Source organism: Macaca nemestrina, chromosome 5 (assembly GCF_043159975.1).
Source record: "Macaca nemestrina isolate mMacNem1 chromosome 5, mMacNem.hap1, whole genome shotgun sequence".
In the NCBI taxonomy this organism is placed as follows: Eukaryota; Metazoa; Chordata; class Mammalia; order Primates; family Cercopithecidae; genus Macaca; species Macaca nemestrina.
The window spans coordinates 16,362,073-16,376,006 of record NC_092129.1 but is presented as its reverse complement, the minus strand read 5'-3'; the positions used below and the strand labels follow the sequence as shown (position 1 = coordinate 16,376,006).

The window sequence follows — 13,934 nt, the reverse complement described above, 5'->3', positions numbered from 1 at the left end:
ATTACTGTTTTATCAGGGCAAAGGGTGGTCCGTTTTACCCAGAACCTAACATGGGCTCCAAGTGGAGGAGAAGACGTGACCAGCAAAGGATGTCAGTAACTGCCACAGAGCCCTGCGAACCTGAACCCTGATGCTGACGCTGCCCTTTTGTTTGGGACGTGATTTTAGTATCTCCCTGCTCCTCAGCACTCATTCAAAGCTATTACAGAAAGAAGCCCTTCAGCTGCAGGTTTTTATCAGATCCAGTAAGGCTTCCCTACAAAGACCAAGGCATAAACACAGCCCTGTGACTCTGGTTTTGACACATTAATTACAACACCTCATCACGTTATTAGTGCTGACTAGATGTAGATTGTGAGAATGAGATTTTAGTGAAGATCTAATTTCTTGGAATTAATTTCCCCTTGTGTAATAATCTCCCTTCTTGTGAATTTCGTTTTGGCAGGAGTGACACTGTTTGTGGCCCTTTATGACTATGAAGCACGGACAGAAGATGACCTGAGTTTTCACAAAGGAGAAAAATTTCAAATATTGAACAGCTCGTAAGTTTGGAGAGGGAGGAGAAGCATGTATACCTTTCAGGTTGGGAAGGGGTCTTGTATTTCTGGTCTGCACCTCTTCAGATGTCTGAAATCCTAAAAGAACAGTCGCTAAATTCACTAGTTTACAACAATATACTATGAGAAAAAGAAGAGTCAGTGACACACTGCAGTATTTTATGGCACTGTGTGTCCAAGGAGATTTTTGGAGAGTACCAAAAATACTAGCACAGTCCGTGTTTATTGGTTTTGGTTTAGGTTTAAAGGTTGTAAAATCACCAGCATCACTCTCCATAGCCCTGAGTGTTTCTACAAACCTACAGTTTCAAGTGATTGGCACAAGCCTTGGCTACCCACGTTTCATGCTCTCTGCCTTGAGATTTTCTTCACGTTTCACATGTTACACTAGCTAAGCCCTCACTTGAGGCTTGCAACAAGTTCTTTGTTTTATAAACTGCTAAACATTTCATTGGTGAAGTCCATGGAGGCGTTTCACTGTAATGAAAATTTGGGAGTGACTGGAATCTTTTGGAGCCAAAAGAAGTGATTTCACCCACTCATGAATGAATATGCTGCATGGTTGTTTAACGTTGGCCAGGAGGAACAACAGTTAAACAGGCAGTGGGGGGATTTCAAGAGTAAGGACCACTTACTTTTCAAATCCTGCTTTCAATACCTCCATAAGAAGAGTAAACATGGGTCAGATTTTCTTATGGTTTATAAATACTTCCTCTGTTAGATGGAGGCAGTGTGCGCAGATGAGGCCCTTCAGAAAAAATCTAGGCTCTGAAGAAAGTGTCGGGTGGTTCCACATCGGCAAGCCAGGCATCTCCAGCGTCCCTATGAGTGCCCCCAGTGGTTGGGAAAGAGTGCCACGCAGGGGCTGAGGGGCACACCAGGAAGTTCTATGCCACCAAGTCTGGTTGCTTCTCCTCTGCTCTCTGAGCAAACCAGATTCCACGTCAGCAGAAGGACTTGGAGGCAAGCTCCTCAGCTTTCCCAGAAGGATGTGCCAGAGGGAGTAAGACGCAGCTCTGGTCACACTGCACGTCCCAGGAGAGAGGAGTGCTGATTGCCACAGGAACCTCCTTCAGGCCTGAAAACTGCCTCCTTGGAAAGCCCACCCTTCCCGGGAATGCCCCCTGGCTCACAGAACCATGCACTGAGGATATGCCGCCTTTCAACAGCAAGAACTGAATACCGCTATAAAGGGCTGATGAGTCTCTTCCAGACATCAGAAAGCACAATGTACATAGCCACAGGGTTTTCAAACATATATTAGGATTGTCATCATTAACAAAGGTGTGGGGTGGCTTTTTTTTTTAACTCTTTATTGGAATACATGCAGAATAGTGCACATATCAAAAGTGTCCACAGTGATGTTGCACAGCAGTGTGAACATACTTACTGCCGCTCAACTGTACACTTAAAAATGAGTAAAATGATACATTTTATGTTGCCTGTATTTTACCACAATTTTCAAAAAGTATACAGTTTGCTGAATTTTCACAAGCTGAACATGCCTGTGCAGCCACCACCCAGGTCAAGAATAGTGTCACCTACCCCCCCCCCCCGGAGTCATCCTCCTGTAGCCACAGGAAGTTTTTAAAAAAATAATAAACAGCTGTCATTCACTGAAGGCTCCTGAAGTACCAGCCATGCGCTAAGTTACAAACGTTCTCATGCATTTTTCCACAACTGTCTGAGGTATGCATCGACGTCATCATTTGACATCTGAGGAGCCAGAGGCCCAGATTAGGAAACTGCCCCAGAGCACGGAGCTGGCAGGTGGCAGAGCCCAGGGTGAGGTGCAGGGAGGCATCCTGAGAACAGTGTCAGGTTTGATCTGGGAGAGGCCCAGGTACTTTATCAAAGGGGAGGGGACCCTTCAAGTAACAGGAAGGTTTGGAGAGTTGACCGGGGCTGGGGAAGAGGGGATCGGGCTTTGATCCTCTCTTGGTATACCTCCTTGCTGTTATTTTGCTGCTTGTTGGAGTCCATTAACTTTGAATTCTGAAGTCCCCCGCCCCTTAGCCTCCCCTACATGCCAAGGTTGATTAGAAATTTCAAGACTATTTGTAAACTTTCAACTGCAAGAACCACGGAATAGTAGGAGCACAGACCCAGCTCTCAGGAGGCTTTGTCCACACTGCACGTGCATCTGTGCATCAGGCTGGAGGGCGTTGGAAAGTTAGTCCCTGCCGATGTCAATCCCATGGCTTCTTCCTTTGTTAATCTGGAAAGGATCTGCAATGTCACCAAATTGAAATTTTAGAGAAACACTTAAGGAGGATCCAATCTGTCTCAATCTCTATTTTGTGACTTCCATGCACGGCCTTTGATATTTACAGAGTCCTTTGAGCCTCCAACCCTGTTCTTGTAGAGGAAAATATTACAAAGGTTCTCTTCCTCTTAATGTTCTTCCTTTCTGCCAATGGAATTCCATATCAGTGGAATTTTAAAATGCCCTTTCTCAAGGTTATAGAAAAGAAAAATAAGGTTTGTGTAACACGACAATATCCTGAAGTCCTGGGTAATAACAGGGAAGAGAAAATCGTGAAGGAAAAACAAAGCAATAATACGGAAGCAGATGGCATGTGGCTCCTCCCCTCCCCCATTCTCTCCCGCCTCTGGCTCTGGTCCTCAGAGGAGAGGGAGGAATGGGGCTCTGTTCTGCCAGGGCAGCTGCCACACCTCCTAGTGTGTGTCCTCCCACTCCCTTCCCTGGTGGGAGCCCTGGTGGCTTTGGAGGCCACAGGGCTGGCTTTGTTAAAGTACAGCATACACCATGGGATGTGCATGTATGTATGTACCCAGCGGCGGTGTTCCTGCTGCCCAGCAAGGGGCAACGGTGCTTCATTGACCTGTTGTAAGAGCTCAGTGTCATGTATTAGGACATTATTAAATTTGAACCCATTTTGCAAAATATTTAAGTTCATCCATTGTATTCCCTGTTTTCACATTTTAAGACTAGTCATTTACCATCTAGGAACAGTGACTCTATAAATGTAATACGTGTTTTACACAGAGTGGAGTAGTGGTCACAGCTGCAGGCAGGGTTTTTTTCTCTATTGTGATAAAAAAAAAAATCCTGGTTTAGAGCCCCACCCAAGCATTTGATAAAACTGTTACTGACATACTCTCTAAAAATCAGATGGGTAGTGACTACATTTACAAAGAATCCAGCATTTATAATAAAAATGCTACGCTACTGAGCAGATCAAGGCTGACTTCTGTTGGCAAATAACTACTCCCTGGCTCCAAGGCTCTAGGGCTGCCAGCTCCTGGGCCCACAAGCCTGTGAGCAACTTTGGGGTTTGGGAGTAGGCTCTTTTCTTGGTGTGGAGTGTGGTGGGGGCATGGAATCTTTTAACAAGTCTTTAAATCAGAGGAACAGAGAGAGCTGTTATAAAACCTTAAAAGCCATTCTAAACCAGCGCCAGGCTTTAAATCATATATTTGAATTAGAACAAGATAACAAAGAATATCTCACCAAGTGTAAATTAAAGAAAAATCTGAACTATAAGAACAGCTTAAAGAAATACAGCTTTAACAATGCTAATTACCCACAGTAACTCAACAAATAAAAGATAACATAGTAGAGATCCTATTTTCCTAAACCAACATGAATATAGAGTATGTCTATTTATAGGTGAGTTGGTGCTTCTAGGGTATCAAAAAGATGACTTACTCATTTGCTCAGAGGCTCTTGATGAATATTTTGGGTCTGTACCAGCCTCTCTGGGCTCAACATGTGAGGTTCACTACATAATAAACATTGAATCTTTGTCACCTTATGTCTCCTTTGATGAAGATGACGACCCTGGAAAGCCTAGAAAAAGAGAAATCAAGGATTTTATCTTTCTCATGAGTAGCTGAAACCCCTTGTGAGATTAACAGGGTCAAGTGAGAAAATCATGGATTCTTGATTCATGACTTTAGAATGAGCTGATAATTGCATTCTGATCTGTGCTACACTATTTAGGTGCCTAGACCAAAATGAGATAGTTAATGCTAGATTTGAATTGGAAATGACTTCATTAATGCCAGATCACCTGAATAAGGCTGGGCTTGTCCCAGCCTGCAGCGAAATGTATTGGCTTCCCGCCCCCATTGACATCCTCAGATACCCTAAAATTGATGCTAGCCATTTTTTTTCTTAATTTAATTCAATTAGAACTAACTTGATGAAGGTTATCTTGCATTAAAAAACAATAAGCCTCTGCTACAAGCACTTAATTTTTTCCTCGCCATTTTGGAGCATTTCCCAGGCTGGGCGGGAGAGGGTGGAGGGGGAAGAGCGGGGTATTGTTACTTTTTATGATGAAATGTCTCCATCTAGTGGAACTTCAGAGCAGTAAATGCTGTCAATATATTAAAGTGAAGATTATGTCTCCGAAGCCATTTCCTTAAACACATACAGTGTTTAAAGAAAAAAATAAACTTCCACATATGTTCTTAGATGATATCCTTACAACTGTATGTATTCCTTTTGGAAGGCATAGAAGTGAGACCAGTACAAACTGTTAAGATATTAACATTTTTAATGTCATGATTTGAACCTGAGAGAGGTGCTTACAGTAGGGGAGCAGCACAGTGCAGATCCCACCCAGTTGGTAACGATCTAGCTCTTAAGTTGGGCAGTGGGTTCACGGGGTTCGTATGTGCTGTACCTATGTTCTTCAGTGTGTGTAAATATTTCCTAACAAAGATCTAGACATGAACTAAATTTAAGATTATGAATAAATCTAGACATGAACTAAATTTTATGAATAAAGAACTTTCTGAATATGAGTACTGTACTTTTGGTGGATTTGTAATAGGGTTAAAAAAAGAGATTAGGAAACTGATGGAAACATAAGGTTGTAAAAACCTGTGCCGGCACCTTGGGTTTTTTGTGGGCTATTCTATTCCTTATGCCACCAAACACCTTCCCACAACATCACCCGCAGCACGCGCTGGCTTGTCACCTTTATTCTCTTGCTCTGTTAAATCCGATCTGGAGGCATTGCTCACTGCTCACCTTGCTCAGAGTCCAGCTTTAGAGAGCGGCCTCTGGAATAAGGCTCAAGTTTCATGTGGAGGCTGGTTTTTCTCTACCTGATTAAATCCGTCTGGGGAGCATCTTTACCATGGCCAAAAGCCAACACATTTTTTTGCGTGGCTGAAAGCTTTGACACAGAACTCAGCCAAAAAAACGAGTTTTTTAAAAAATGCCTGGAGTTTCGCTTGCTGCCTCCAAGGACCAAAAATGGAGGAAGAGAAGGTGCCAAGCCCCAGGAGATCAGATTTGCTGGGAGGTCTGATTTGCTCGAGGGCAGTCATGTCGTTCACTGCGGGCTGCTGGAAGGTTCTGCAGATACTCAATGGATGTCAGAGCCACAGCGCCACAGCCATTGCCTCTCCGATGTTAATGGGATGAGGTACACACTCCATTCCTGCTGTTTGTCACAGGTAGCCCTGTGTGAATCTAAACAGATGAACTTGAACTGCTTAATGTACTCACTGGCTTTGAAAGTAGCTACAAGCTCCCCTTTCACCTCCTCTGAGAGCTCCCCAGGTTGATACCACACTGCCGTGCTGTGGCATGGAGCCTAAGGCAGTGCAAAGTGGCACGACTAAAAATCTCACTCCCTTGCCGAGTTTCTGTGCTTCCTGTGTGCGAGCACATGCAGCCATACCCACCCTCCCCACTTGCCCATCAGCCTCAGGCCAGTGCTCTGGACATTTGATGGAATCACCTCAGATTGAAAATGCCTGGGGAAGGCGAGCCTACTCTAGTCTTCATCATTCTGCCTGTAGAGAGGTGTCTCCCCATTTTTTTGAGAGCAAGCCAGGCACGTGTTTAGAGCATGCCTTCATCGCTCACCAGACCTCCTAACCTCCCAGTGTTAGGATGTTAACATTTTTAATGTCATGATTGGAACCTGAAAGAGAGAGGTGCTTACAGTAGGGGAGCAGCACCGTGCAGCTCAGATTGGCCTCAGACCTCCTAACAAGCTTCCCTTCCCAGACGATCTGCAGCTAACATGTTTTACTTAATTTGGCTGAGGCTGGGTTCCTTTTCCCTCTGTCCAAGTTGAGGACACTAACCAAGCAAAATGCCCCCTACCAAGGGAGACCTCTCATGGCCAGGGTCCCACATTCTTAATTCACGACTAAGACAAGAGACCACCATGGGTTCATCTCATGGCTGACTCGAACTGGAACCTTCTGACCTTCATGTGGGGGCTGTGTTGGAATTCAGGGTAAAGGAATAGATGGGAGAAATCAGGTGGCAGGATCATTAGGTGACAGTTACACATTTCAGACCACAGTGAGTCTGTAACTGCAAGCTGTTGAAATGGTCAACATATTTACTTTTCTTTTTTCTTTTTTCTTTATAGGGAAGGAGATTGGTGGGAAGCCCGCTCCTTGACAACTGGAGAGACAGGTTACATTCCCAGCAATTATGTGGCTCCAGTTGACTCTATCCAGGCAGAAGAGTATGTTTCGTTTTATTTTCACTTAACTACTTGATTTTAAAAGTTGGTTGCCACAATAGAATGCCATTTAACATTGGGCAGGAGGGGGAAGAAATTCACAGCAGTGATTAAGGCTGAGTTTTTCAGGCTTTCTGCCCTGGTTTTTACCCTGTGTAATACTTGCACTGTTATTAACTTAATGTTTTTCTTGAAGCCAGCTCACTTATTTTGAAAGAAAACTTTCTATCAATATCCTAAATGAAAACCCAGTAAAACTTGTCATAGATTAAAAGTAGCCATAAAAATATGAAATGCTAGCTAGATCATATATTTATTATTGCCGACCCAAGTTTCTAAGCCCGCAGTCTGCTCCCTCTGTCGGGGAGAGAGAGGAGAGAGTAGCAAGTAATTGCCAAAGATTAACCTAAGATTATTCTCCTAAGCGTGATCAGAAATATTAAAACAGTGCTGAAAAGACATCTCCTATGCCCGGTAAAAGTGACTCATATACAGTGTGTCCTCCCAACTTGGGAAATACTACAGTGATTTGGAACCTCAGTTGGCTTCTTTGATAGTAAATAGTGACGAGCAGTTATTTGGCGCAGCTATTCAACTGGTAGCAGTTTAGGAAGGTGTTCAGCAGGCTGAGGGATCTAGAGGGATATCCTTTCTCCCTTCCCCTGACCCGTGGGATTCATGGGCACTCCCAAAGGGAAGAACTGCCAGTGGCTGTTTGCCAGCTCTGACTTGTGAACTGAGGGAAGGAGAGATGGAGCCATGATCTCCCAAATGCAGGAACTTGGCCTCCTCCTGACACCTTGGGTCTCGCCTCTCTAGAAAGAGAGTTGAGAAAAGTCAGTCACCAAGCCCAACTTTTGGCTCCGATATTTAATTTCACCATGGATTTGTTTAAGCAGCGCAAGGGGGATTAGACTCCACACCCTAGCCAAATCCCCAGTTGGATTGTTCTCTTCTTTAATTCCCTTGTATTCCCTCTAAGAGGATCTGTTTTGTTTCTCACTCTCAAATACTCAGTGGTTCTTAGTTGTTGTTTTCTCCCAGTGACTGTGTTTCATCATCAGTGAATCAAGATATTTGTCTTTAATTTGTATTTTAGGGCAGATTTGCAAAAATCTTTGTGTTCTTTCAGAATAAAAAGTACCACCAAAATGTAGCATTACCCTGATTTAACTGGGAATTTGTCAGTTATATATTTAAGTTATTTTTATAATGGTCAACTTTTTAAATATTTTGTTTTTAAACAGTATTATTTTTTAAAATAATGCCTTTGGTTTTACATGTGTAATTAACTATTATTATCTTAAAATACTATTGTTTTGGTGCAATCCATTGTTCTAACAATTCTTTTTTCACCACTGTCTTACACGGCATTCTAATTGGGTTATGGGTACAAACCCAGAAAGCCGTTTCTCACAAATAATTGGCGTAATAGTCTTTACACCACCTAGTGCTAGATTAAGGATTGTTGCACATTTTGGTGTTTCTAAAACTCACTGAGGAGCTAACACGCCGTGTCTCTTTTCTTCAGTGAAGCTTAATTCACAAAAGAATTTGACAGTGAACTCATAATACCTATATTCAGGCATAATGAATTGAAATTTCATTTTAGAATCTGGATTCTTTCACAGTTAAATATTCTAAAAATGGTTCCCACACACACATTCCAATTGAATGCTCCAGCATTCTCCCTTGGGTTTGGGGAGCACCTGCTGCTCATTCAGCACCTAGTGCTGAAATAGTAACTAACTGCCAGGCTTGGTTAAGGCTTGAGAATGTAGGGGGAGGATATAAGGCAAATAACAAAAGTCTTGAGGTGACTTAATGTGATGCCTCCTGAAGTGGCACAGAGTATCATTAGTTTGTTCAGGGATAATATATTGAAATATCTGCAACACCAAGTCATTTTAAGGGCACGCTTATTGACTGAGCACAGATCTCAAAGGTGTACAGTAACCAGTCCTTACAGTTGTGCCAAGGAAAAGATGTACAGGGCCAACCGTGATGGCTCCCTCCTGTAATCCCAGCACTTGGGAGGCCAAGGCAAGAGGATCAATTGAGCCCGGGAGTTTGAGACCATCCTGGGCAACATAGGGAGACAGTCTGACTCTGTCCCCCGGCTAGAGTGCAGTGGCCCTGTCTCCGCTCACTGCCACCTCCACATCCCTGGTTCAAGCAATTCTCATGCCCCAGCCTCCCAAATAGCTGAGATTACAGGCACATGCCACCATGCCCAGCTAATTGTTTATATTTTCATTAGAGTTGGGGTTTCACCATGTTGGCCAGGCTGGTTTCGAACTCCTGACCTCAGGTGATCTGCCTGCCTCAGCCTCCCAAAGTGCTGGAATTACAAGCATGAGCCACCACTCCCAGCCTCTACAAAAAAAATTTTTTAATTAGCTGGTGTGATGATGTGCACCTGTTGTCCCAGGAGGCTGAGGTTGGAAGATTGCTTGAGCCTGGGGAGGTCAAGGCTGCAGTGAGCTGTGGTTATGCCACTGCACTCCAGCCTGGGTGACAGAGTGAGACCCTGTCTCAAGAAAAAAACAGAAAAAGAGGAAGAAGAAGATAATGATGTACACAGATCACAATCCAGGTGCTGGCAAATGCCTTTACTTATCCAAGTCCTCACACCTGGGGGAAAGCAAAATACAAATAAGTATTCACGGGCATTTTTCTCAGAATTCTTATAGGTAGGAAGTTACTGAAAATACTATTCCTTTATTCATATCATATCTATCTATTCTGACTTTTTTTAATGCTTGTTAATTATCTTCATATACATTGAGGCTGTGTTTTGTTATTTCCCAGCAGTTAATAATGCTCAGATATCAAGAGATTCAAGAGTTTTGTTTTTTTGTTTGTTTTTGAGACAGAGCCTCACTCTGTCACCCAGGCTGCAGTGCAGTGGCACGATCTTGGCTCACTGCAACCTCCACCTGCCAGGTTCAAGCGGTCCTCCTGCCTCAGTCTCCCAACTAGCTGGGGTTACAGGCTCATACCACCACGCCCAGCTAATTTTTTGCATTTTTAGTGGAGACGGGGTTTCACAGTGTTAGCCAGGATTGTTGTCTCCATCTCCTGACCTCATGATCCACCCGCCTTGGCCTCTCAAACTGCTGGGATTACAGGTGTGAGCCACCATGCTTGGCCTTTTTTTTTTTTTTTTTTTTTTTTTTTTTTTTTTTGGAGACACAGCCTTGTTCTGTCACCCGGCTGGAGTACAATGGCACAATCTCAGCTCACTGCAACCTGGGTCTCCCAGGTTCAAGCAATTCTTCTGCCTCAGCTTCCCGAGTACCTGGAATTACAGGTGCCCACCACCACACCTAGCTAATTTTTGTATTTTTAGTAGAGATGAGGTTTCACCATGTTGGCCAGGCTGGTCTCAAACTCCTGACCTCAGGTGATCTGCCCGCCTCGGCCTCCCAAAGCGCTGGGATTACAGGCGTGAGCCACCATGCCCAGACTAGAGTCTTTTAAATAAGTGTGGAGAGGGTCTCATGCAGTTGCCATTTCAAATCAAGGTCTTAGATTTCTGGGTTTTTTTGCATACAGATGGCGGTTTTAACACAAACCAGTTCTGGTCACGTCTGGAGGGGAGGAAAACAACCCACAATTCAAATCTGATTTTTTTAAAAGAGTGAAAGAGATGAATTAGGGATAGAATCCAGGATAGATTGGAAAGGAACTGAATTAAGCTAGAAAAAATACGTACAGGGAAAGGCTAAGGACTAAATCGGAGGTGAGGGGAATTCATGGGCAAAAAAAACAGCCTATGCTGTTGCATTTTGTAAATGACTATTACGAAGTATTTTCTTTCCTTGATCTCATTTAAAGGTGGTACTTTGGAAAACTTGGCCGAAAAGATGCTGAGCGACAGCTGTTGTCCTTTGGAAACCCAAGAGGTACCTTTCTTATCCGCGAGAGTGAAACCACCAAAGGTAAGACAACGAGTTGAAGAAGTTGGCTTGTCATTCAAATCTGTGGATTAGTCAGAGGGGACGAAAGGCTTATCTCTAATGTACAAGGTTTTTAAAATGGCACATATCCTCCCTGCCTTATGAGTGGAGTCCTGTTTTCAGTCTTGCCTCCAGGCTCTAGAACTGCAGACAGCACCAAAAGAACTACAGAGGCTCCAAATCCAGACCTTCCTCCTGAAACAGGCTGGGGGCGGCTTTACTGCTCCGGGCACACAAGATCATAGAATTTTCAGAAGTCCTTTAGAATTTCGATTTTCTGAAACTCTTAGTTCCTCGGGTGCCAGTCATATGGGTTGTTTTTGCTTTCCTTTTGTTTTTTAAATAACTGAGGACTTCACTTCTCTTCCTCCAACTGTTGGACTTTTCATTATTTAACCACTCATTACAGCCCACAAGAGGAGATAGGTTAAGGAAGAAAAGAGTAGGGGCCTCTAGCTTAATCCACCAGATTATCTGTTCCTGTGGAAAGTGTTGTAAAACAGAAGCTTGGAGCTCACTTCTAGAGAAAAAAGCCTTAGATTTCTTTTGCACATGCTGCCGCTACCTCCCAGTATGCCCCTGGGTAGAGAAGACAGGGGAAGCAAACTCAGCCGTGCATCGTGGTCCTTCTCTCTACCCTGGAGGGAAGGAGTGTCGGAATTGAGTCTACGCTGTATTATACAACAAGGGTGACTGAGCAGTGTGTTTAAGAAAAATATCCAGGAAGCTTTCAGTCTCAAGTGCAGAATTATTTTACTGCTAATATCTTCTGACATTTGCAGGACATCAAGAAGCATCTTCTTCCTGTTACTGAGTGGAGATGCTGTGTGTGTGTGTACATGTGTGTGTGTATCCTTGGTAATTATTAATCAGAGTCAAGAAAATGAGGCCTAAAAAGCAAGCTAATAGTCTAAATGACTGGAGCTGCTAATGCTTTGCTTGTTTACCAGGTGCCTATTCACTTTCCATCCGCGATTGGGATGATATGAAAGGAGACCACGTCAAACATTATAAAATTCGCAAACTTGACAACGGTGGATACTACATTACCACCCGGGCCCAGTTTGAAACCCTTCAGCAGCTTGTACAACATTACTCAGGTAACCTGAATTCTAACTGCCTACTAACCATGTGGATGCTGGAGGGAGTGGATAGGCCCAGAGCAGGAAAGTGGAAAGGGTAAAACTAATTATGTACAAAATCACTCCTAGAATATGTTTTCTTTGCCAGCCCTTAATGGTGGGACTTGGCTGAATAGGTTCTATTGCTGTTGTTCTACTGTAGTTGTTATTATTAGTTCCACATGTTTGTCCAAAGATCCTATAATATTTTTGTTTCCCAAGTAGAAAGCAATAGGTTAAATTGTAAAAGTTGTTTGTCTTTTTATCTTCATCCTAAAATACTTCAAGTTGTCTTTTCCCATTCCCCCTGCATTGCATATGAGGAAGGAGTCTCTCGGAGGGCGCTTACATGGGGACTCCTACAAGGAATACTGGCTTTCCACCATCACTTTACACTCAGCACTGTTGCAGGAATAGCTGCACGTACATTTCATTCTCATGCAAGCCATTTATCATGTTCCCCACCAATACTGCTGTTTCCTAACTAGACTTAGACTTACACGACCCACAGCTCTTAGATCTATTACGTCGTCTTGTGTTAAATTAAACTTTTAAAACGCACATCAGTCTCTGTCCTAACACCCAGATATCACCATTATTTTGTTGTTTCTGAAAACATATAAATATTAGGTGTGCAGTTTATACATTTTATCAAAGACTGTGGTTTTATGTGCAATTGTTAAAATGATTGCTTTCTTTCCTAGATTAGCAAGTATTATATACCACTATATAATACATGTTCACATGTGCCTGTAGTTATAGGTGCACATGTACAGACACATGTCTATATCCTATTAAGCCTAGAGGTTTTTTCTTCGTGTGACCCATTTCTCCATTTTCTATTGTTCTCCAGGACAAAGGCAAGACTCAAAAGATAGTATACGATTTTCCTCTACTATTGCTCTGTGCACAATCATTGAAATATGTATGTATAATTTTTGGCATGAAAAAGCAATCTTTCAAAAATGACAATAAGAAATGTCTGTTGATCCCTGGCACTAATGAACAATAGAGCATATTCACAGCACTTGCAGTACTAGTTGATTATGGCATTGGCTAACTTGGTTTATGTGGATTCTAATGAAACATTTGGGAGAAACGGAACAGAATATCTCCCTGAGCTTAAGTGATATACTCAAAATGCCTGCATGTTGTAAGGATTTTTCAAATGCTGAAATATATTTCATTACAGCCAAACATCAGCAGGATCCCCAGGGTTTGGATCATTTGAAAATACTGTGTTCGAAAGGGCACCTTAATAACATTGTAGAGCTGGAAGGAAGGAGGAGATGTGAACAATAGACACTTTTTTTAATCTCGGGGAAAAAAATCCATCTCACGTTAGGCTTGTTTTTATATTGGCTTTCCCTCTTCCCTCTTTCTCTCTCACACAATAAAATGCCTTTGAAATATTGACACATAAATAATTTCCTACCTAAACATCTCAGAGCCTGATTCCATCAAAAAGAAAGGAGTAAAAAGCAAGTTACAGCCCAGCAGCACATCTGCTTTCCCTGGTTCCGGGGACTGCCGGGAGGGAGCGGGAGGGAGCGGGAGGGAGCGGGAGGGAGCGGGGGTCTGTCCGCCTCCCAGGGCAGGCTCTGTCAGCTTTTGTCACTCCCTGATTTCTTATTCTTTGTTACCTTTTTTCGCCTGACTGATTTTTACTTGGCATTTAAGTTCTCCTTAGCACTGCCAGACTCTAAAAGGTTATATTCTTTTTAAAAAAGAAGAGAAAGAAAGAAAGAAGACAAAGAGAAAAAAAACCTCCGAGTGATAACTACTTTTCCCTTTTTTTTTTTTTTTTTTTTTGTAAAGAATACATTTTTT

At 42.9% G+C, this 13,934-nt stretch overlaps 1 protein-coding gene across 6 annotated transcripts in view; it reads left to right on the top strand.

Annotated features, from left to right (window-relative positions):
* The window catches only part of LOC105492092 (FYN proto-oncogene, Src family tyrosine kinase), a 181,520-nt gene that overhangs the window by 127,764 nt on the left and 39,822 nt on the right, over window positions 1-13,934 (top strand). For all 6 annotated transcript variants that reach the window (XM_011758991.2, XM_011758988.2, XM_011758983.2 and 3 more), the window contains 4 exons: window positions 446-542; window positions 6,926-7,024; window positions 10,862-10,965; window positions 11,934-12,083. In XM_011758991.2, the coding sequence (XP_011757293.1) occupies window positions 446-542; window positions 6,926-7,024; window positions 10,862-10,965; window positions 11,934-12,083 (450 nt within the window). The remainder of the gene's footprint in view (window positions 1-445; window positions 543-6,925; window positions 7,025-10,861; window positions 10,966-11,933; window positions 12,084-13,934) is intronic.